Source organism: Equus quagga, chromosome 7 (genome assembly GCF_021613505.1).
Source record: "Equus quagga isolate Etosha38 chromosome 7, UCLA_HA_Equagga_1.0, whole genome shotgun sequence".
Taxonomy (NCBI): domain Eukaryota; kingdom Metazoa; phylum Chordata; class Mammalia; order Perissodactyla; family Equidae; genus Equus; species Equus quagga.
The window spans coordinates 113525831-113551053 of NC_060273.1; the positions used below are offsets into that span (position 1 = coordinate 113525831).

At 37.1% G+C, this 25223-nt stretch overlaps 1 protein-coding gene across 1 annotated transcript in view; it reads right to left on the reverse strand.

Moving 5' to 3' along the window:
• Positions 1–1261: 1261 nt before the first annotated feature.
• Positions 1262–25223, reverse strand: part of LNPEP (leucyl and cystinyl aminopeptidase) — a 94620-nt gene continuing 70658 nt past the window's right edge. The window contains exons 12-18 of the mRNA XM_046665736.1: positions 23083–23266; positions 21783–21939; positions 14916–15100; positions 13311–13472; positions 11062–11202; positions 10330–10411; positions 1262–9698 (exon numbers count right to left, since the gene is read on the reverse strand). Of these exons, the coding sequence (XP_046521692.1) occupies positions 9567–9698; positions 10330–10411; positions 11062–11202; positions 13311–13472; positions 14916–15100; positions 21783–21939; positions 23083–23266 (1043 nt within the window). The 3' untranslated portion in view covers positions 1262–9566. The remainder of the gene's footprint in view (positions 9699–10329; positions 10412–11061; positions 11203–13310; positions 13473–14915; positions 15101–21782; positions 21940–23082; positions 23267–25223) is intronic.

Here is a 25223-nt window from a genome sequence, read left to right on the forward strand (position 1 = left end):
CTGTTCAACCCGTGCACGTGTTTTTGTAAGCACTGGATGCTTTTGTGTGTGTGTTGGTGGGGAAGGGCTTTACGGTAAGAATTGAAGGCGTAAAGCAAAAAGAAAATATAACCAAATCAAATTCTTCTGTGCCATGAATTATAAAAATTATTTTGAAAGAGAGAAAATGGTTTATTACTCTCCATCCCAAAAGTCCACTGGAATCAGTGGAATAAAAACACATTTATAACGGGTTTTTAATTTATAATGGATTTTACTTCAGTTGTTTACTGCAATATCCAGGAATTAAAAAGAATCAAAAATTTAAGCAGAAGCTTTTCATCAAAACCTTTGCAATTCCTAAGAGCATTGCCCCAATATATCATTAATGATCACTATAAGAGATTTTAAGAGTATGGCTTCAAGGCTGTTTTGTGTCCCCAGAAATAGGGTTTTGGGTAAGGGGATTCAGAGGCACTCTATTTGCTCTAAAAACATCCAACTTTAAGCCCTAACAGTTACTATAAAAGAATACTGGTTCTAGTTTCCATGGCTGGAAGTCTAAGAAATTCTCAATTCTCCCTCACGACCACTCATGGGGATAGAAGCAGCTCCTTTTGTGGACCTGCCCAGGACTGTAACTGTGGCAGTGTCCCTCTAAGAAGCTGTGCACTTACATTCCAGTTATATGTGAACCAAGGCAAGCGGTGTTCCCTGATACCATCCAATGTCCTTTCACCTTCAAATTAAGATAATGAGTGCTCCCTGGTTTCACTGGCATAAGAAGTTGTATGTCTTACACTGAGTTAGGTAATGAATTATTACTGTATCAACTGGCTACTCAGGTGACCTGAGTGTTTACAAGAATCACTTCAGTCTAAAAAGTACATCATTACCCTAGATGGAGTTCACGTAACTGTTACTGAGCCCACTGCTCCATGAGTCTGCTGAAAGTTTTAATGCTCAGCTCCACCCCAGAGGACATTTGGCAATGTGTGAAGACAGTTTTGGTTGTCACGCTGAGGGTGAGGGAGTTGCTACTGGCATCTAGTTGCTATTTGCATTAATACTAATCATCATACAATGCACAAGACAGCACCCAATGTCAAGTGTGAGTCCGAGAAACCTTGAGTTACATGCAGTAAGGATCCTGGGGTCCTGAGGAGGTAGGAAACAAGTTATGAAAGACAATGAATATGGCTGCTGTCCTGGTAGAGCCTGTAATCTGAGAAAATATACCACTTTATATGTAATTTTTTTCAACCAAACAGTCCACACAATATTTATATTTAAATACTTTTATTTTCATTTCACAAAAAAAAAAGCAACAGTGTTTGCAGTTACACATGCCTTTCAGTCAGTGCTGGTCATATGCAAAACAAGTTATTAGAAGTATAAAGAAAAATAAGCCTTTTCCCTTTACAAGTGACACAACACAACTTGCATATATAATATTATATATATACATAACTATTTTCAAAACCTTCCACAAAAGACAGATTATGATACAAATTTAGAATTCCACCCATAAGCTCAGATTCAAGGAACTGGAGATCTCTATAGGTGTTTAAATACGAAAATGTAATACCTTACAAGTACCCAAGTAACTATTTTTCAAAGTTTTTGAAAGACTCTTCTTCACAGCAACATGGAACACTTGGCTTTAATCAAGACAGCTGTAAGACTGAGTTTTGTCTCAATGTGAGCTTGCTGATTAACGCAAATGCTCCAATTTATGCTGTAATTCTCATTTTATATACACACACACGAGTGTATTACTGTACTTCTGGAGCATTTCATTCAGCTAAGCCATGACCTTTACTTCCTTTGAAGTACTTCAAATGAAGAACTGTCAGAAATATCACTAATGACGACCATGACTAACTCCAAAAAGGTGCCTCCTTCTCTTTTATTTATGATCAAAGTTAAATGTGCCATGAATAAACTTTTGTTTTTTCTACAGCAGCAGGTATAAGTAACAGTAAAGTATAGGCTAATTTTTCAACACTAGAACCTGAGAGTTTTATAAGGTAAATAACATCTCTTTGCAAATTTTCTAGGAGTCCTATCACTCAATGTTTCTAAAATAATAATAATAATAATAATATGGCAAATCTTCAGCATTATATTCATTATAAACTGCAGAACGAACAAGAAATGCTCAGAAGATCGAATGAAGGGAGCAGGGCAGAGAGAGAGGGAGGAATTTTACACATGCATTTTCTTTGATACAGACAAATGTGGAGTCATAACAGTTACCACGTGGTGGATGAAGAGCTGATGTGAAATACGATTCGAAATGCTCAAAGGGAACATACAGGTCTGCATGCATGAAACGCATGCAAAACACACAGCTAATGAGGCGACACTGGCTTACATTTTTGAGTGTACTTGAAGACAACATCTAACAATGCAGGGACTGAAGACAAAAAGGAAAAAGAACAGGAATGGTCCAGCTAATGGAGAACTGAGGAGAGAGACGCAGCCACACAGAGGAGTTCCGGGTAGGAAAGGGCCAGCTTGCCCTACCATACGTGGGTGCTGAAAAATAGAAGAGGCCTGTCACTCAAATTCTTTTTGCATTAGTTTTTGGGCCCATGCAGCCATTCACTAGAACCATGGCAATAACTCAAAAGGATCATTCCAAAAACAAAAAAAATTTCTACCGACTACACAAGAATATGCTATTGATGGAATTGCAACAGACTTCTATAGACGAATCAGAATTCTAGGCCTCAAAAAAGAAGCTGCTCTCTAGGGTCTTCAAATGAGTTCTAGGCAGCACTTCTGTGGCTTACCAGTCACTGAAAGATTAGTCAGCACTGATCTTTAAACACAATTTTACTTAGTATTGCCTCCTTGTCTTTCCGGAATTTCCAAAGAACAGGTCCCTTCTTACATTTCATTTAGTTTGAATCAACACAAGAAATGCTGGATCTGATTAGCTTTCACAACTCAACCATATCCAAGTGTCTTCTCCCATCTTATTTGCTACATGTCTGTTGCCATTAGTTATACCACCACAATGCCACACCTTCACATCAGGTGGCAGGGATTTAGTGGGACTTTATTTTTATTAGATACATTCAGAGCCCTGCAAGGGACTAAGTACTGAAGGAAAATAATGGCGGGGGGGAGAAGGAAATTACATATGTGTATATATTTTTTTAGATCTTTAAAAGCTATATGCTAGAGAATTAAACAAAATAAACACAAAAAAACTGTGCTAGCTACTGCTAAATGAAGAAATATGCGGGAAATGAAAAAGTGATGTGTCAACTTATGAAACACAATTTTCATTAGGTCCCTACAAAGCCATGCAAAGGACTAAAGACAGAATGAAATAACAAAGAAATAAAAACATATTTATATGTATTAAGAATATTCCCTTGCCAAAAATACAAATCCCTTCAAAACAAACAAGTAAGTAAACAACACACAACTCTTCTAATCGCTGCTGCCCACACAGGCAACCAGGGGAAGGGGGGGAGATCTGTCACACGCTGACCCTCCATTTGCATTCGGTACCCACACTGGACACAAAGGACTAGGTACAACATCAGTAACAGGAAGACATTTACATACATTTTTTAAAAGTTCATACCCTGTCCTTTTCCCCTAACCGCTACCCACCCAAATAATCCCTCCTGAAAAAAAAAACCCAGATTATAAAACTATTGCCTGCACAGGCAGTGAGGGAAGGGGAGCAGAGGAGATTTATCATACGTCTGGACCTCCATGTTTCATTATGTACCTACAAGTCCCAGCAAAGGACTGGGTACTAAATGAAATAATACACAAAATGTAGCAAACATTTATCTACATTAAAAAAAAAAATATATATATATATATATATATATATATACCCAAACCTTCCCCACCCCCATCCCTCAAAAAAAAAAAACCCAAACATCTATTGTTCTACTATTGCCCACCAGGCAATGAGGGAAGGGGAGAAGGGGGGATTTTTCATAGAATCAATCTCAACTTTCATCACCTAAATACCTAAGTACCTAAATAACCATGCAAAGGACTAGACTCAAAATGAAGTGAACATCAAAAAGAGGCAAAAACATTTACATACATTTAAAAAACTACATATCTTGCCTAAGTCTATTCCCCATTAAAAACCTCAAAAACAAAAAGCCAAGCCCTATATAGCATTCTCATACTATTGCCCATGTACACAGGCTACGGGGGAAGGAAGAAAAGATTGACGACACCTCTGGATCTGGGCCTCTGCATTACAGTTGATATCTACAAGTCCAAACAAAAAACTAAGTTTGGAGTGAAAGAACAAAAAAAGCAGCAAACATTTACATACATTTAAAAAATGCAAACCCAGAAATCCCCCACTACCCTGCCAAAAAAAAAAAATCATCTCTAAACAACTATGCTACTAGCCATTGCCCAGCCAGGCAATAAGGAAAGGGAGATGAGGAGATTTTTTTCATAGAATGAACCTTAATTTTCATCAGGTACCTAAGTATCCATGGAAAGGTCTAGGTACAAAACAGATAAAAGGAGCAAAAACATTTATATACATTTTAGAAAGTACATATCCCCACCCTCCCAGGGGAGGCAGTGGTAGAGTTTAAAAAAAATAATCTAGGCTACGCTAAAACTATTGCCCACAGAGGCAATGTGGAAAGGGGAAAAGAGGAGATTTTCATACATCCGGACCTCCACGTCTTGTTAGGTATCTACACGTCCAAGCTTGGGACGGGTACAAAATGGAAAAACACAATATAGTAACAAACACTGTATATACAGTTTCCAAAAGTATATATCCTGCCCCCCAAAACTTCAAAAAACCCAACTACTTTAAAATTATTGCCTACACAGATAAAAAAGGAAAGGGAGAAGAGGAGAGTGCTGTACATTCAGAACTCCATGGTTCATTAGGAACCTACATGTCCAAGTGAAGGACTGGGTACCCAATGAAAGACCATAATAAGGAAGTAAAAACCTGTATGTATATTTAAAAAGTATTTACCCAATACCCACAAAAGAGTCCCTGAAACTAATCAACTACTCTACTAGCCATTGCCCACACAGGCAATAGGGAAGGGGACAAGAGGAGATTGTTATATATCTGGACCTCTATGGTTCATGAGATACCACCCTCTGGGCACCCAATGAAATAATATGACACAGTAGTAAAAACAGGTATATACAGCAGGTACACATCCCCTCCCCCCGCAAACCCCACTCCAATAACTACGCTACTAGCCATTGCCCACACAGGCAATAAGGGAAGGGGACAAGAGGAAATTGTCATACATCCGGACCTCCACGTCTCATTAGGTACTTCCATGTCCTATGAGGACAGAGTACGAAATGAATTAGTAATACAAAGTAGTAGCAAATTTATTTATATACATTGAGTACATACCCCATTCTCTCCCACCCCCAAAACAAACTATTCAAGCTATTGCCCAAAGGGGCAAGAGGAAAAGGGAAAAGAGGAGATTTATCATACTCTGAACCTCAATTTTCATTAAATGATATCCATGCAAAGGAGCACGTATACAATGAAATATAAAAAAGTAGCATAATATTTATATACACTTGCAACAATGATATACAACCCCCTGCCCTCAAGACTAGACCAAAATACAACTCCTCCATTAGTTTCTGTCCATGCAGGCAATGAGGACGGGGTAACAGGACACTGTCATACTTCTGGACCTCCACAGTTCATCAGATAGCTACATACCCATGAGAAGGATGAGGAACTACAAAATGAAACAACAGCCACAAAATAGCAGCAAAAACACGTGTATGTAATTTTTAAAAGAACATACTTCACCTTCCTCCCAATATCACCATCTCCTTCCAAAAAAGAAAATCAAATAATTACTCTAGCTGTTGCTCACACAGGCAATATGGGAAGGGTAGACAAGGTTTTCATAGGAAAATATTTCTCTTTTCATCAGGACAAAATAGACAAAATGAAAGAATATAAAAACATATCTGTACATTTTTAAAGCACATACCCCCAAAAAGTCACTCAAAGAAATCAATCAACTCCTCTATGAGCTGTTGCCCATGCAGACAATAAGGGGAAGGGAGGGGAGAGTGATCACACTTTCAGACCTTCACTTTTCATTTGGTACTTACTTGCCAATGCAGAGAAGGAAATATAAAATAAAAGAATGCAAAAAACAGCAAAAATATATACCTTAGTTTTCAAAAGTACAAACAGAGGTGTTGTGCGAGGGGAAGAAAGTTTAAAAAGAGAGTTAATTCCAATAAAAACAAAAATAACAAAGGCAAAGGGGACAAGCAGCTACATCACACCTATGGAATTCGGGTCCAGTTTTGCAAACTCGGCCCAGGAATTGCTGTCCTTGGTGACAACACATGTCCTGAGACACCTACACCTTCCCTGCAGCCCCATGAAATGCACGGGGATTGTGTGAAGGTTCAGCAATCTGACTGCAGATTATGGTTCCAGGGGCTTTAGTCTGAGTAGACTCGAAATCCAACTCAGTAACAGACTATCAGTAATCTGACAAACTCAGCACTCGACTCTCATTTCTTACTTTTCGACACTCAGAAAGGATTCTGCTCGGTATCCATAAGACTGGGGCAGCTGACATCCTCTACATACCCAGGACTCTTCTGACAGCTCCTTTGCTCCTACCGCGGCTAAAGTACAATAACAGGAAAACACAAACGGCAAAGGATAACAGAGTCCTGTGATAATAAGAAAGTTCATCAACACTGAAACAATGGCAAATGACAATTTCACTTAGAGAGACTTCTATAAAACAATAAGATGGAGGGAGGCACAAGCTTATGGTGGAAGCTGACACTACTTGCAGTTTAACGAAGCTAATCACTCGATTTTAACAGAACAAACTGGACTCCGTAGATTTCTACTTTCAAGGACCTTCTGATTTCCAAAGCACAGGTTTTTCTTCTACAATTCCCGATTTCCAATTCATAAATTTTTCTTCTACAATTCCCGATTTCCAATCTCATCTTTCCCAGTAATCTCGTGTGACACGCCTTCTAAATTACATTCAAGAAGACCGTCTCTTTGCGGTGAATATAACGCTTGTCAGATGAGTACCTAACTGTGCCACGGGTCTGTGTGCTTAAAAGCACGCTGTGACTGCTGTGCTTCAGTCTACGTGAGTTCTCAGAAATACAGGGGCTAAGATAAAGTTTTGGGGGAAAAACTTCAAAAACTACAATTACATTGCTTACACTATATATTCTACCTATTGTTTAACCATATCTTCCTGACTTAGAATTAGTTTTTAGAAGTCCCATGTAGATGGGTTAGCATAACATTGACAATCATGGAATTCTGTGGGAAAATTTGAGGTGAGGCCTGCTAAAACTACAAATATTTGAGGCGAAGCCTACAAATAAAGCTACAAATAGTATGAACTTGGTACCAGGGGAATGCACAGCTTTTGGGTACACAGATACCAATGGATAACGAGCTACCTCTTATTTAGCTTATGTTTTGAAAAGGTTTTACTTATAACAACATGCCCCACCCCACCCTCCACACACACACTCACAGGAAAAATGATATGATTTGAGACAAGATTTGCCATACGCAGAGCTGACATATATTACAGGAGCAATGTAAAGATGGGCAGGCAAAACTGAAGAATCTTAACTGATTTTGAAAAGTAGCAAAATTTAAACTCTGTATCAAAGTGGAATTTAGTAATATAACATGGTAAAAAACCAGCAACAAAAAAACCCATCAAAAGTTTAGTATTTGTCCCCACTCTAAAAATATAAAAACACACTAACTTTCAATATCAACTAAGTGATCATTCATTTACTGAAGCACAGGAGGAATAAAGACCTACAATCCCCCAAGTTTCAATAAGACATCTTTAGACGATTCTGTGATTCTCAGGATATAATATTTTCTACTCTAAAACAGAGAGAAATGTTGTTTAGAAAAGACTAAATTGGGGGAAAACACACTAGGATTAAAGAAAGCTATCTTTTAGCTTACCAGCCTTTTAAATTTTGTTATATAAAAATATTTTCATAAAATAAAATATAATTTTATACACAATCCCACATATTCTCACTTTACACCTGCTGAATACAAAAAGGTGACCTTTCCCATTGTCTGATTCTCTGGAGTGTTGTAAGTGCTTGTAAATGGGTAACTACCCTTTTTACGTACATAAAAGACGTTTTCAAACAAAATATAAAGTACTCAAGAATCATTAGGAAGAAAGCTTTTCTCCTAAGAATCAATGAAACACACAATCTAGGTATAAGTCTGCATAGCTCAAAAAGTTCAAGTACAGTATTTCTCCTTTAGAAGGAGTAAAAATGCCATACAGTTTTGGATATCTTCCCTCATTTTCTTTCTTTCTTTCCTGGCCATTCCTTTTAATCTGTTAGTTTGGCCATGATAAAAGAAAACTACAATTTTTTAACTAAATAAAAGTACTGTTTTTGATAGTAGAAAAAATTCAAAGCCCACCATATTAAACCTGAATCAAGTTACTCCTATCCCACATTCTCTTTATTCCTTTAAGGTACTATGGTGAACTTCAAATAAAAAGGTTGAATTTCTCAAAGGCCCTATTCTAAAATATGGTTCTAATATGTTACTCTATCACATAAAATGAAAATCCACCCACGGGTATGACTCAGAGAGAAAGTGTCCATGATCTATCACACCAAAAGGGAACAAACAAATTGTATTCTTAGCAACAGTGATAAAGTCATGATAAAATACATCAGTATTAACAAAATGCTTGCCATAAATTTAAAAGAAATTTATAACATAAGGTGTATCTATGACAGGGAGTGATAAAAGTGTACAGATTTGGAGAATACTGTAATTCACGAATAAGACAATTAAAGCTAACTTGGATTGAAATGTTTTCCTAAAAGATGAAAAAGAGTGTTAAATATTTGGAAAATTTAATCTTTTGGAGCTATTTATCTTTTTAATACAACAAAAATTTAAAAATTCTGTAGCACCTGGCTATTCAGCAGAAAAAAATATAACAGTTAAAGATCTTATTTAAACTTTTTCCAGAAAATAAAGGATTAATCAAAACCCCCAAAGTAGATCTGCACACCTGAGATCAGTTTCTCCAGCTGCACGTGTCATCGACCTCACTCCCATACATTTTGAAGCTAACTCTGTACATTCAAATAACATCTATCAACAAGAAGCAACAAATGGCTGACAAACCAGTAGCCTGCAAAGATGGTGGTTCCCATGGTAGATCTTTCCTTGTTTCACACTGTCAGTACTTTCCAGATACTGACAAACAGAACAGAATCCCCAAACTAATTTTTTCCCCATTTGGGTATCTTCAAGGCAGAAAAATTACTCATTGTTTTTGTAGATGGTTGGCATTTAGGTGAAGATAATTTTGTAATAAATAATTACATACTGCCCAAAGATATTTCAGAAAAGACAGATGAAAAACACAGACGGGCCCTGAGCTAACTAGAACACCCAAGAGTGCAAACAACTCGGCAGCAACCCTGGCTTCACCTTGGCTTTTGCAAAAGCAGCAGAGCCCAAGTCAATAAGCTCTCTGAATGGGTGACACTAGGAGGTGTGGCTGTGAGTGCTACAGCCACCACGTCAGAGCTTTAAGGTTCTTCTCCATCCACTGGATGTTCAGTTGAATAACTTCCAAAGCCTCCTGGACATAACGAAGCCGGAAGGTCGTCTCGGACTGACTTTCAAAGAATGCCTGGACCTGTGAGTTGCACACAGAAGTATTTCAAAAGAAGAACAGAAGAGTAAATCTCAGTAACTCTGAACATCCTTTTCAAACAAGCTTTACCTTAGTGATGGCTGTGCTGATGTCTTGAAAGAAGTAGAGACAAGAAGTGCTTTAATATTTGAGGTATTTACATCAAGTTCCTGATCAAGTACAGTAAAATCTGAAGTAATTTTAAAAATGAATTCCCCTTACTCCCGCAAGGATGAACTACTCAAATTTAAAATAGAAAAAAAAAAGCTAAGTAGTAGTAAACGAGTTAGAGTCTAAAGTTAGGCTTGGTGCCCAATTTTGCCCTTTGATGGAAATCTTCAAAACAATTTTATTACCACTGGAAAAGAAACCTGGCACATGCTGATCTTAACTCAAAAAATTATTTGTGTCAGGAAGACAAGGGAATATTGTTGAGAATGAAATCCTCATCACAAGTTTTCCTCATTGCTGTATATCTACCCTTTAGAAGTAATCCCAGTGCAGAAGCATTAGTGTTGATGAAGGCAGAGAGAAAGGGCAGGAATTGGCACGAGAAGCCACCAGCTGACTTAACCTGAGCAGCCTGAGGGATAAGGGTTACCCAATCTCCCTACTAGTATTTCATAGAACCAACCTCAGACAAGTGTGCCTTTGTTGAAAACAGGTGAGTTGATCCAGCAACAATACTGTGCATGGTATAGGACCCCAGATGGAACCTGAAGAAATACAAGCAAAAAAGACAAAAAAATGAGGCAGCTGCTGGTAAGCAAAGGAAATGCTTCGTTGTAAGCTACCCACACCAAAAGCAGAGTGGAGCTGTGCTCCTGGGCAGTGCCCTGCAGGGTCAGGAGCAGTTCTATACTCACTGCCCTGAGGAGGAAAGGTGGGCAGAGAAAGGCAGGAGTTAGGGATATACCAATAAATTACTAAGCCATCTAACCTACTCAAAAATCACATTTTATTCACCCAGAAATGTCATTACTGCTTTAAAAGACAGAAACCTATAAGTCTTATCTAGCTAGGCGTGGGTTCTTAACCAATCCCTTCACAACGAAAAGGTATTTTTGAACATGCAGAACTACACAGCTATTCTGAACAGTTTGTGGCCATGCTGAGCTCAGTGAGCTGGTGTCAGGCAAGGCTGGCTTGACCAGCACTCAAATAGAACAGCACTGTTAAATGACTCATGTCACGGGGTCATGTTTACCAATGTAAAAATTTCTGGGTCTTTCAGTTGAACTGTCACTGAAGCATTTTTCCTCTCACAGCAAATCATAACTCCTGCAAACCAATACAACACTGGGAACTTTTTTCAAATGCAGAGCCTGAGAAATACTAAAAGCTACTAATTCTATGAGAAACTTACTTCTGTACAAGCTTATTCCAGTTCTCTTTGACAAAATCCCATGCCAGTAAGTGTCCAGGAAAACGTCGTGCCACTGTTCTAATGACGAATGACAGCTTTTGTGTTCGGATGATATCTCCATCGAGGCTAGTTTTCATTAACCTGAAGAGCAAAGCAGATCTAGCTTCCAAAACAATTATTCACAATAAAGTGATATTAGTATTGGTCTCCTAATTAAAGCTCTGTAGCAATTCAAGGACACAAGTTTTGCATTAGTCTAAGATTAATCAATAGACTGAAAATGTCATTTTTTTAAATGAAGGAAGAGCTCACCAATGAGACAGGCACTGACATAAACCGTCACATAATCATAAATAGTTTGTGACGGAGTAAGAACATTTCAGAAATAAATTCTGGAGACTAGTGTTTTTTTATGTTAAAAATCTTATTTGATTTGAGTAGGCAGGTATATCCTCACTCTTAAAAAACTGGTCTGTTTGAATAACGTGCAGATGAAGATAAATTTCAGAATATACTCAATATTAACATTTATTGATACTCCATATGTACTAATGTTCTAAATTCTTGACATAACAATGCTTGAAATAAGTAATTATTACCTATATCTATTTCATAGCTCAAGAAACTGAGATTATGTAACTGCCCAGTTTCACAGCTAATAAATACTAAAGCCTGTCATTTGAATGTAAGCAGGATGCTTATCTACTATGCTATAATATCTGCTTATAGTGAGAAAACACATACCCCAAAAAGAACGTAGCGGCGTTTTTAATAGGGGAAAATCCCAAATGCCCATCAAGATATGAAGGGTTAAATAAATTATGATAGAGCCATACTATGGAATACTATGCAGCTATAAAAACAAATGAAACAGGCTTTATGAACTGACACAGCAAATCTCAAAGACTGATTATTCACTAAAAAGAATATCACAAAATACTGGGTATAGCATAAACCTATGTTTATGGATGTAAATACACAGACCAGGACTGACACTTAACAGAGAAGAGAGAATAAGAATGGAAGTGAGGGGCTGGCCCTGTGGTGCAGTGGTTAAGTCTGCATGCTCTGCTTCAGCAGCCTGGGGTTCGCCGGTTCGGATCCTGGGTGTGGACCTATGCACTGCTTATCAAGCCATGCTGTGGTGGGTGTCCCACATATAAAGTAGAGGAAGATGGGCATGGTGTTAGTGCCTGGCCAATCTTCCTCAGCAAAAAAAGAGGAGGATTGGCAGTGGATGTTAGCTCAGGGCTAATCTTCCTCAAAAAAAAAAAAAAAAAGAAAAAGAATGGAAGTGAAGGATTATATGAGAGATACTTTCACATTTTATGCTATTTTTCTAGGTACTGTTAAAATACTTTATAATGAAAATTTACTAGTGTATTACTAGTTTAAAATAAACTTATTAAATAAGTTATTTAATAAACAAATTATTACTAATTTAAAAACAAAAACTTTACTCTATTTGGTTGGGTCAGAGGCTGGCTACTACTTTGAAGAAAATGCCTATTTACAGTGTGTTCTTTGGGAAGTGGGTCAGGGCAGATGCTGAGGACATCTCTGGGACACCATTAGGATTTACCTGAACAAAATGAAACAAGAGAAGCAATGAGACCCAAGTGCTTCCCTCTGTCCTTCCCAGTGCTGACTTTCAAGACAGTTTCATATTTCTCTTGGCTACTTAGAGCCCCTCTACCCTGCCACTGACTGTTCTTCCCATCAGGAGGCCTTATTTACTACCTTTCCCTCCCCCGTGCGAAACTCCCATTTCCAGGTCTTCATCAGCTGAATATTAAAAAGGAACAGACTGACAAATTCAAATGAAGGCATAACCTATAAGCATTTACATGTTACCTTTTTCTGAAGGGTGTGCATTTTCAAAATGACAGCTATGACAGCTTGGACAGAGGAATGCTTTGACCAAAAAGAATGAAGCACTAACTGTGGAATTAAACACAGCACGCTAAGGGGATGCAGAAGTTTTTAAGCAGAAAGCAGAAGGCAGTAGTGATTCTTGGCATCTCCCAACCTCTTTTGGGCAAAGCTCTTCCTGCCTATTTGAACAGGTCCAGTCCCTCAGATGAAGCCCAGAACCTGCAGGCTCCTCACTGCACCATTCAAGTCAGGTCTGGCCTGGGAGTAAAGGAAGGAAAAGAAAGACCCCAGAGAAAATGAGCTTCCCACCCCGGGAGTACAATGCTTTTATGCTTTTAGTTTCTATATATCATATTCCTTGGGTAGTTTCATACCAGTAAAGTTTCCGTACATCCTCTGAACTGGCAAGAGCTTCAAGTATTTTATTTTTCTCTGCTTCAGAGCCTATAGAGATGTACTTGCTTAAGAGGAATGACCAGCCGCTTTCAGTTTTTGCTCCAACTTTGAACACGGTAGTCATGACATCAGTAGGTAGGCTGTAAGAGAGGTGGCCAAATAAAAGAACAAGAGAAAATCATAAATACAAAGGCAAGGAACTGACTAGTGGTAGTGTTTTTTGGGGTCAAAGTAGGTAATAATAATTAGAAGAGTTTTTACTGTACAACTAATAGTCAAGAAAGTGTTTAAATTCAGTGGCCGCTACTTTCCTAGTGGTGTGACTATAAAGAATATCCATTCAACTTAGTACAATAATTACTCACTGAGCACCCATAAAGCCACTGGCTGGGTGCTGGAGAGGGAAGAGGAGCGAGACACAGTTTCTGCCCTCTAGGAACTCACAGGCAATCACAAAGTACAGAATAATAAATATATACATTATAACACAGTGTGGTAAGTTCCAGTATAGAAATACAGCAGCAAATGTGGTGGGGGGGAGAAGAGGAGAAGAGGCACAGTTTTCTGCCTTTATCAAGATTTCAGAGCTGGAAAGGAACTCAAAAGGTTATCCAAATCCGCCACCTCAACTCTCTATCTGATGCTTGAATCTGTTTCCATGATACCCAGTAAGGAACCTGGAGAGAACCAACCATCAAAAACATTTCTCCTAACTGCTAACTTCTACCTGCTCTGCTTTAGTCCTAAATTAAGAGACTTGTTTGACATCTCACACCCATTAGGATAGCTCCTATCAAAAAACCAGAAAATAACAAGCGTTGGTGAGGATGTGGAGAAACTGGGACCCTTGTGCACTAAATGGTGGGAATTAAATTGGTGCAGCCAGTATGGAAAGCAGTATGGCTGTTCCTCAAAAAATTAAAAATAGAACTACCATATGATCTTCTGGCTATATATCTGAAAGAACTGAAAGCAGGTTCTCTAAGAGATACTTGTACACCCACATCCATAGCAGTGTTCCTCATAAGAGCCAAAGGCGGAAGCAATCCAAATATCTGTCAGTGGATGAATGTAGTATATACACACAATGGATTATTTAGCCTTAAAAAGGAAGGAAATTCTGACACAGGCTACAACATGGTGGCACCTTGAGGACATTATGTTAAATGAAATAAGCCAGTCACAAAAGGACAAGTACTGTATGTTTTCACTTATATGAGGTATTTAGAGCAGTAAAACTGATAAAACAGAAAGTAGAACGGTGGTTGCTAGGGGGTAGGAGGAGGGAAAATGGGGAGTTGTTGTTTGGGTAAAGAGTTTCAGTTTTACAAGATAAAACAGTTCTTGAGATCCACTGCACAACAATTTGAATATACTTACACTACTGAATTGTACATTTAAAAATTAAGATAGGAAATTTTATGTTATATGTATTTTACCACAATTTAAAAAAACGGTCTTGTTTGAGAACACAGGTGCATAGAGTTCACCTACATTAACACTCAGTTTTATAACAGTGATGACCTGGTTTCAGTATGGTAAACAAGAAGAAGAGAGTTCATTTGAGTAGAAGCACATGTCACCTTTGAGTTCCATTGGATGCCACCCAATCGTCAAACAGCTTCATGGCGATAGTGCTGCAGTTCTCCAGGCTGTGGGTGCAAGCAAATTCTAGCAAGACTGACCGAAGTTCTCGAATAGATGGGGTGCCCTCATCAGTCCAAGTCTGCTGTTGGATTTGGCTTTGAAGCAATTTAAATACCCTGGTCTAGAGAGACAAAATGGATTATAATAGAATAATAATATTAGGAAAACCAGAGAAATCAGGACAACTAAATTTCTTTTTCCCAAAATTTACCCAAAGAGAAAAAAAAGCAGGGCATAGACAGTCCTCATTAAATATCAACTGACATATGAAGCCCACATAGAGCTGGGCTGAAACCATTCAATAACAATAACAGCTATATACACAGGGCTGCTTTAGCCAAGGGGCACTTTTAATGACATAACACGGAAAGAATTAATGACTTATGTGCAGTAGGAAATCTTTCTTCCGTGTGTACTCAGCTAGAAGTTATTTTCCTGCCAAAAAGTATCACACACAACACTGCTGGAAGGACGATCTCATGACTTTAGAATCCATAAATCCATAAAGCAATGAGGGAAAAATATACTTCTTTACTGATGGGCAATTGTTTAAATGTTTCTGAATCCAATATTAAAGGAATATTTAAAATATCAACTAGTTTGACGCCATAATAAATTAACCTAATCAAATTAATGAAAAAATGAAGACTGCAGGGAAGAATAGTTTATAGTTATTGTGTCTACCTCCCAATTTGTAAATTTAAAAAATTTTTGAACCTACAGAAAAGCAACAGGAATAGTACAATAAACACTCATATGCTAGATTCACAGGTTTTTAAAACTCTTACATTTGCTTTGTTTCTGTGTGTGTTTAACACACAACACACATTTGTTTTTCTGGTTTTAGCTGAGCCACATAAAAGTTAAGTCACAGATACCATGGTACTTCATTTATAAATATTTAGCATGCAACTCCCAGAAATAAAGACATTCTCTTACATAACCAAAAACCTTATCATGCTTAAGAAAATTAAGTTATTCAGTAATATCACTTACTATTCAGTCCATTCTTATAGTTACTTCTGAATGAAAAGTCATTCTTAAATGTGTACTGACGGTATTAAGAAACCAACATATCTCTCATTTCTTTGTCATTTCTACCCACAACAAAAGCATAGAAGCTGTTCATAGTATATGCAAGTATTGCCATATTGTAAGCTGTGGTGCTTGGAGGGGGCGAAGACACACATTGGATTTAAAAAATTCATCATGTGAAATATGCATGTATGAATGTCACTAAAAGGAACAAAAATTCTAATATAAAAATGCTTACAGGTATTTTTTAGAAAAGTTTCATGGCTATTAATAAAGAGAATCAAAACAAAAAAAATTTACAGGCATGCCCCACCTGCAGGGTTCTTAGCACAGGGGCATTTCTTCCTACTGGGACTTCTTGAACACCATCACCATTGTCATGTCTCACCTCAAGTACCACAGATGACCACACAGAGAAACTCTTAACCCCAGAAAATCAGCTCAAGTTCTTAACAGAGCATTATATTCTTTCACAGTGCCAGTGTCAATAACTAAAATGAATCCCAGTTGGAGAGTTGTAAACTGCTGAGGCCATTCTCTCAGTAGACTTTCTCTGAGTAAGTCTCTCAGGGCGCTGACTACATGAATGGAAAAAAGAATCTGTGCAAGGAGAAACTCAAAGTTTGTGATAACATGTCAACTCACTTTTGTTTGTTCCCTTCAAAAGCGATAAATAGAGAACAGACACCTTGTGGAATGTGTGAGTGAAAAAGCTTGCGATCACTGGGACGACAGGAAGTGGAAAAATGCTTGCCGTGCTAACTGACAGTGCAAGAAACCTAACAGCGATCCAGAAGACCCTACTGGATGTACATGACTGCGCTGGGACATGCTGCCATGCACTGGCCCGACGTTCTCAACAGCATCACGATAGGACCATCCCAAATGAATGAAGAATCAAAGAAATTTAAAAGCTACTCATAACGTCAAAGAGAAACAAAGGAAGAATGAGAAAAAAAAGTTATGCTTGAAATACTATTAAAAAAATCTTAACGGAGAAAAATGACAATGCTTCTTGCGAGTTTACTAAAATCTAAAGAAGCCAGTGGGAAAAAAAAGGCACTTTAAAGTACTGGAAGCAAGGGAAACCGGACACTGAAGACGCTGAAGCTAAATCCTGAGCAGTTACTGGGTCAGAATTACAGGGCGCAATTGTACTAGCTGTTCCCTGTACCATACAGTCAAGAGGAATTCCCCAAACAGTTGATTTTAAATGTATTTCAAATGATAACATAATAAAGCAAAAGATTTTATTAAAGAAATAATTCTGTTTTTAGAAATTTCCTGCTGTTATAAAATATTTTTGTAAGTAATCCAGGTTATGTTTTTAATATTAACAAACCATAGCAAGTGCGTCAAATTACCTTTCCCTTTTAAAAATAAAATTAAACCTGTTTTTCATGGTTCTAAATTAATTTTTTCAAATTTAAATTCATTATACAATGGGATCCAATCCTCTTATTTCATAAAGTGAAAAGGACAAGTGGGGAAAAGGAATAAATTGATGGGTTATACAAGCTACAAACATTGGATATGCAATAAAATGCAACAAGAACACAAAATGATTTTAAAAATAAAACAGACAGGGAAAGATGCTGGCACTTATGTTCTGTATTACATTTTGATTTACTGCTTTAATTTTACACTGAGATGCCCAGGGAGTTCTTTCTTGGGTCAACTGAGCTTCTTAAAAGTGAAGTGTGAGCTTTTATTACAAAAGGTTTACCCCACCAATCCCTCAGATATAAAAGAATGACAAACTTTGAAGTGATGAAACAGGAATATGGCTGGGATCAGATGTTAAGATCAGATGTGAACAATCTGACACAATTCAAATGTGCCTCCAGACCCTACCCACCACAGCACCACAGCACACATCACAAAATGTGATATAAAGGTATGTGTTATGTAGGTATGTGTAGCCTACATAACAAAGTGACCAATAAATGCACACAATGCTCTGCTGACAATGACATAAAAAGTTAATTAGACACCAAGATTAATGACAAATACCATCTGAAGATTGGATCCAAGGACTCAGAAATATCTGTCATTCCAATCTCAGATTGCAGTGTGTCAGATTTCATATTTTGAGAGTTTTGATGCTATCAGAATGCCCTAAGATTTTCAATAAGAATTTTAAAGGGACAGTTTCTCCCTCTTGATGAACCAAAACTAACCTGACTTTGAACTAACAATCAAGTGTATGAAGATCTACAGCAGTGAAAGGGCCTGTGGTCTCACCAATTCATACTAAGCCTCCTGCCCTTGCCCTCTAATCATCAGTCCAGCTGGACCCCATCCTGAAGTACATTCTTAATAAACACATACCTGCCCAGCAAACTGAAAATCATCATCTGGGATGAAGATGCAGAGTTACTTAAGTGTTACAGTAGGAAAATATTCAAAAGGTCCAATTCCTTGAATTGAGTTTAGCATCTGTGTTCTCAGCATAGGGACAGCTTGAGGTAAGTGTCAAGTGCTTCCTGACACTAGGCCCTCAACAGTTAATGGAGAGAGGCAGGGGGAAGGATGGCTTCTGCCATCATGAAATTTAACTAGATGGGCAGCTTCAGAGTAGGCAGATATTCTGCCTCCTCTTGGGGTATATTAGTACCAACACTGTCTTTTAACAGAGAAAAAAGTGAGCAATATGTACTAATGTTATTTATTGCTACCTACACTGGGTTGAAAAGTGTCCCCCCAAAATTCATGTCTGCCTGGAACCTTGAATGTGACCTTATTTCGGAAAGGGTTTCTGCAGATGTAATCAAGTTAAGATGAGGTCATACTGGATTACAGGGGGCCCAAATCCAATGCTGGGTGCCCTTATAAAACACAGAGAGAAGAGGCAGAGATTATACTGATGCATCTACAAACTAAGGAATGCCAAGGATTGCTGTCAACCACCTGAAGCTAGGAGAGACGGATGGAACAGAATTCTCCCTCAGAAGGAACCAATCCTGACCTGCCAACACCTTGATTTTGGCCTTCCAGCTCTCAGAATTGTGAAAGAATGAATTTCTGTTGTTTTAAGACACCAAGTTTGTAATAATTTATTACAACAGTTCTAGAAAACTAATATACTACCCAAATGGTGTTGATTTGATATAGTACCAATAAATCTCAAAGTAATTTTAGAAATTCTATAATAAAAAATACATTAGACAATGAAGTACACTGGTGCTTGATCACTGGATATCCATACTGCAAAACAATGAATTTTTATGTCTACCTCACACCATACACAAAAATCAATTCCTCACACCATATACAAAAATTGATTCCAATTAAGTACCTTTACTTAAATGTAAAAGGTAAAATAATAAAGTTTTCAGAAGAGAACATATGAGACTATCTTGGGGTCAGCAGATTTTATGCATTAAAATGATTTATGCTAGTCAAAAAATATCATTAAGAGATGAAAAAGTAAGACAGAGTGGAAGAAGATATTTGCAAATATACATGATCAACAAAGACTCATACCTAGAATATAGAAAGAGCTCTCACAAATCACTAAGAAAAAGGCAGACAATCCAATAGAAAAACAAGTGAAAGACTTGGGCACATCACAAAAGAGAATATCCAAAGGTCAATAAACATATCAAAAATAATTCATCTTCACTAATTATTAGGGAAATACAAATTAAAGCTAAAATTGCACTACCACTCTGCACTCATCTGAATGGCTAAAAGGAAAAAGATTTACTATTAACGCTAAGTGTTGGCATGAATATAGAGCCAGAATATAACTCAAATTTTCATACACTTCTGATTGAGTGTAAACTGGCATAATTTTGAAAAAAGATTTGGTAGTATAGTATTAACTATGCATATGTTGTGACCCGGCAATTCTACTTACAGACAGATACTCCATAGAAATGCATACAGATATTCACCAAAGACATGTACAAGAATATTCACAGCAATGCCGTGTGTAATAGCTCCAAACTACAAACAACCCAAATGTCCATCCATAGTAGCTGAACTGGCTAACAAATGGCCAAGTTCTTTAATATACTAAAGGCAGAAAGTCTGTGTTGGAGTCTAAGTTTGCCCTAAAGAGACCAATAAGTTATTTGCATACTACTTGGAAATGTACGTAAGTACTTGAAAAAAATACTATTACTAACACTTTGGACATAAACGAATCTGAAATAGTAAGTTGACAACTTCATTTCCAACAGAATAACTAGATGTGGGTCTGTCATTTTAAACCGTAACATGTGGTCTGCAAGTTTTTCAAACTCTTTTAATTTAAAAATCTCAGTTTAAAAAAGAAAAAGAAATGATAGCAAGAAATAAACAGCTTTGATTTTTCCAACAAAAAGGTATCCTTTGAAAGATGACATTGGTAGCACACAAATTAATTTAAAATACAGCAACATAACACGAAGAGTAGGTTTTGGAGTGAAACTAATCTGGGTTTGAATCTCAGTTTTATAATTTACTAGGTAAGTGACTTTGGGGAAGTTATTTAGTCTCCTCATTTATCTAATGGGGGTAGAAATATCTATTTGGCATTGTGTGAGAATTAAATGAGGTAATCTATATGAAGCACTAAGCATGGTGTGAAGAACATAACGGGCACTGAAATGTACTTGTTTCTGGTGAGTTTCACTCATTTGTTCATTCAACATTTACTGAGTGACACTATGGGCTGGGTCACATTCCAGGCCCTGGTTTTTATTAAGGCTGGTAGTTGAAAGATTTATGAAGAATCTTAACAACGAGATGACACCTCAGACGTCATCTAACTTAAGCATTTCACTTATGGGTAGGGACAAGGGTGGCTCCCTTGGGGTCAGATCACAAACTTGTGAGGAAGAGTACTTTTCAAGCTTCATATGGGTCACTTGCCCTGCCCTCCCTCCCCACACTGAGAATCAGGCATCTGTGAGAGAACTCATCACAGGGTATGTGCAGTAGAACAGAAAGAGTGGCAGAAAGGAGGTGGTTAAAAAATAAAAAAAGATGTAATCCAACTCCTTCCTTTTATCAATGAGGACACAAGATCCTAAAAGACTTATTCTAATTCCAGGTCCAATACTTGCTTCCTTTTCCTGAAAGGTGCCTTTTGCCTGGTCCCTGGAAAATCTGACTAGTTTTTAAAGCAAACCTTGTTGTCAGAATGTGCTGATTCAGAGAATTAGATCAAACAAAGAATTCATTGTTCCCTCTCAAGTTTTTAAAGACACAGTCAACAGTTTAATACTGAAAGTGTCTGAAATAACAACTGTTAAGATCAAGCAATTGGTTTTAAAATAGCCAAAACAGTCTCCAACATTGAGATTCCTTGAGTGCTTTGCAGAGAAACGTAATCCATCTGCATCATCATCCATAAGATAGGTATCAGTAAGGACTCCTGAAACAGAATATTCTCAACAAAAACATAACTGTCATTTTATAATGACCACCAGGAAATTAATGGAGAGCACCACTTTGCAAAAGTGCCCATTTCAAGCATTTATTATACAAAAATAAACCAGGATTTGAATAGAGAAATTTCCTTTTCATGTGACCCCACTTCGACGGCAGTGTCAGAGTCTATATTTTGATTTTCAAACAGGACCACATCATGCTAAGCCTTTATCAATTCTTCATGATAAGCAAAAGACAGTTTGATTCAAATTAAAGATTTCACAATTAGGAAAGTGAAGAAAATGGAATTAAACTGGTTGCTTTTTCAGACTATCACTGCTGAATGGAACTGTGAATAACAATATTAAAGACAAGGAACAGAGAAGTTGGCAAAAAGGCAGACGTACCGCCAGTCTTGAGGCCAGATCCATGTATCCCAGTTTTTCAAGGAGGTTATGGATGAGGCCTGTTTGGAACAGGGCTTCAGTGATGGGTGCAGCAAAGGTCTCATTTCCAAGATAGTCAATCAAATCAAAGGCCCTCTGAAGAGGCACCTTGCCTAGGCTAAAGGGTAAAAGAACAGAAAAAGTAAACGTGCCGGGATAGGCAGACGAACTCTATGCATGGTGAGAGAGAAACTTTATGGCTAGATGGTGAGTCTTGAAGATCTAAAATTTAAGTTTAGAGTGGCATTCTGTAAAGTTAGACTAAATATTATTATTTTTAATTAAGTTCATGTCTGTGACCCAAGGTTAAAGACAGATTTCAGGAGAAAGATAAACAACAGCTCAGTTTTTATTCTGTAAGTCACCTGCAAATTACTACTGAGGCAGGAAAAGTACTACAATGTCTTAGGTGAGAAAAGATGAAAAGCACTAATTTTATTTATTTATTAATCACTTATCTTTACCAGGTGAAAGCAGGTGGCATAAAGAGGATTTGAATCAGAAAGAAAAATTTTTATTTGTTATTTGTATGAGAATTTGTCAAACTTGTTAAGGCAAGGTCCACTGCTAACTTATGTGAGTACATTTTAAAAATTAACCAGTTTATAGAAATCATAACAATCATGGCTGAGATGATATAAGGTCATTTCATACAAAATGAACCACAACAGGAAAGTCAAGAGCAGTTAGAAGGAACACTTTTGAATATTCCTTCTGTCTCTAGACCCATTAACAACATAGACTGGTAATCTTCCTATTCAGGGGATATCTATACACAAGGTCACTGCCATTCTTGGCTTTGGGATTCTATAACGCATGGGGTGGTTGGGGAGGCAAGCAGTACACAAAAAAGGAGGCTTCAGCTATCTGAGATGTCCCCCAAACATGTGGGCAAGCACTAAGCTTCACGTTTAAACCAACAGCTGCTTGAGAAGAATTCTCTCTTGAGATAAAACAAAGCTTGAACTCCTACGTCTTCTTATTTAGCAAACATGTGTCCTGCTTCTTGGTATCTACAGTCTTGAAAATATTATTTAAATCTTGTTAACTGTTCAGTTATATCTGCAGCTGATGTTTCTATACAGATTATAAAGCCCTTAAAGGTAAGGAATATGTCTGATATTTTTCCAATCCTCCAAAATGAATTACACCTAACAGGCAATACATGCTAGTTCTTTTGAACTGTTTTTCTAAAATGTTCTTTTCCTCAATAACACTTGTTTAAAAAACCCTCACAAAACCCAAACCAAGCATACTCTACCCTGCAAGTTCAAAGATGTTGTTGATGAGGTTGGCTCGGTCTTTGTCACTCAGGACATAAGGATTTATTTTCAACTGTTTGATTAGTGCTTCCCAGTCGTCATCTGCATAGTGTACAATATAATAGCCATTCATGTTGGTATTGACTTTGACCCACTGTACTTCTTCCGTGAGATTGATGACACCTAATACAGACCAAAAAATAAGAGAGAGAGAGGGCAATGGGGCAAGAAAAAATATTAAATGGATGTTTCAAAGTTAATAGGGTATATTTTTATATTTAATTATTCTTCTAAGAAACTAAACGTCTGCCTCCCAGTGCAGTTATTCTAAAGTTAACAAAGATCACCACTCATTCATTTAACAATTATTTATTTAACGGTGAACAAGGTAGATAGGTCCCTTCTCGCATAGATCTTACAGTCTATTATAATCAGACAAGTAGAATATTATATAAATGTTATCGATAGAAAAATAAAATACAGCATCCTATGGAAGCATGTAGAAGAAATACATCATCCTCTAGGGGACGTTAAGAGAAGTTTCTTGGAAGAAATGACATCTAAGTTGAGACTTCAGGATACATAGGTGCTAGCCAGGTGAAGAGGGACCCTGAAGTGTTCAAGGCCCAGAGAGAAAGTGTACATGGTGTCCTTGCACTGAACTGGCTCCCAAGTTCATTGTGGCTAGAGCAGAGAAGCAGGGAGGAGGGGAAAGTGTGGGGGGGATAAGGCAACAGGGGAAGATATTGAGAGAAGTATATAAAACGTGTTCCACCTCAGCCTTTGTCTTTTGTTATGTTAGCAAAGGAAGAACAAACAAAAGCATTTAGAAAAGTCACATAATTCAAAGTTAGAAAGATAAACATTAGGGAAGGATTAAGGTCTCATTAGGCACAAATACGAAATAACGGAGTCAAAATCATAGAAAAGTGATATGTACTTTTTGGGCCCCTACCATTACACATAGAAATGCTGAGAGACTTGTTAGAAATTTCTACGGAATGATTTCAATTAACGTACAATTAATAAGGAGCTACAAAATAGATGACCACAAAAAATATATTACTATAAAAGCTGACTACAAAATATATGTAGGAATTTTTAAAATCCTTAAAATTACTAATCAAGGAATATCCCTTAAAGTTGGCAACAAAGGTGTGGATTTAGTATCATAGTTAAAGGTATCCTTCTAAGTGTCTTAAGGTTTACTATTTATTAGAATAGAAGCCCCATGAGCTTACATTTTGTCCACTGTGAACCCCTCAGTGCCTAGAATAATGTTCCTAGCAGGTACTCAAAAAATACTTGGTGAATGAATGAATGAACAAAATAACTACGTCATAGTAAATAGTTTCAAAGAAAATCTAAATAAGGTTTGTAGATGTTTATGACGTAAGTTTTATTCCTCATTTTAAAGCAAAGAATACTAACTTTTAAAGTTATTACAAAGATGAGTAGAGATAAGAAAAATAATCTAAACTCAGACAATGATAGCATGTGGGGGGGATTTTCTGCCAAGATTTTTCACATATACATTTTAATTGATGTAATATTTCATACAGTGGACCTATATGCATTTATTTTTATACTGATTTTTCACCTACCAGATTCCATCCTTTACCATTTTTCCATTGTCTTCATATGCAGTGTTCAAATATCTTCATAATATTCTATTTCAAAACCTACCAGAGTTTAACCAATCTATTTGGAAACACTTAGACTTAAAATTTTCACTATCATATAATTCTGTATGAAGGCTTTTGCACATAAAATGCTGTAGAAACATATTTAAACCCTTTAGTACCTTAAGCCTTAGGTTCCATCAACTTCAAAAGTATGAATCATTAAAATTCATCAGATTCTCTTAATACTTTAGTTACTCCAATTCTACCGAAATTACAAAAGATATTTAAGATAGAGGAGATATAGTCTGATCATGTTTTAACATGACATATGAGATAATCAGTCTTTTCCACTATATTCCATACTAATTTCTGTTTTATTACTGATATAGCAACAGATGGCAAAGATCAATTACATTAATAGTGTTTATATTCCTTTTTCTAGAGCAGAATGCAGTTGTAAGGAATAATTGTGATGGCAACAGTAGCTGCTCCAAGTTGGAGTCATTTTATGACTC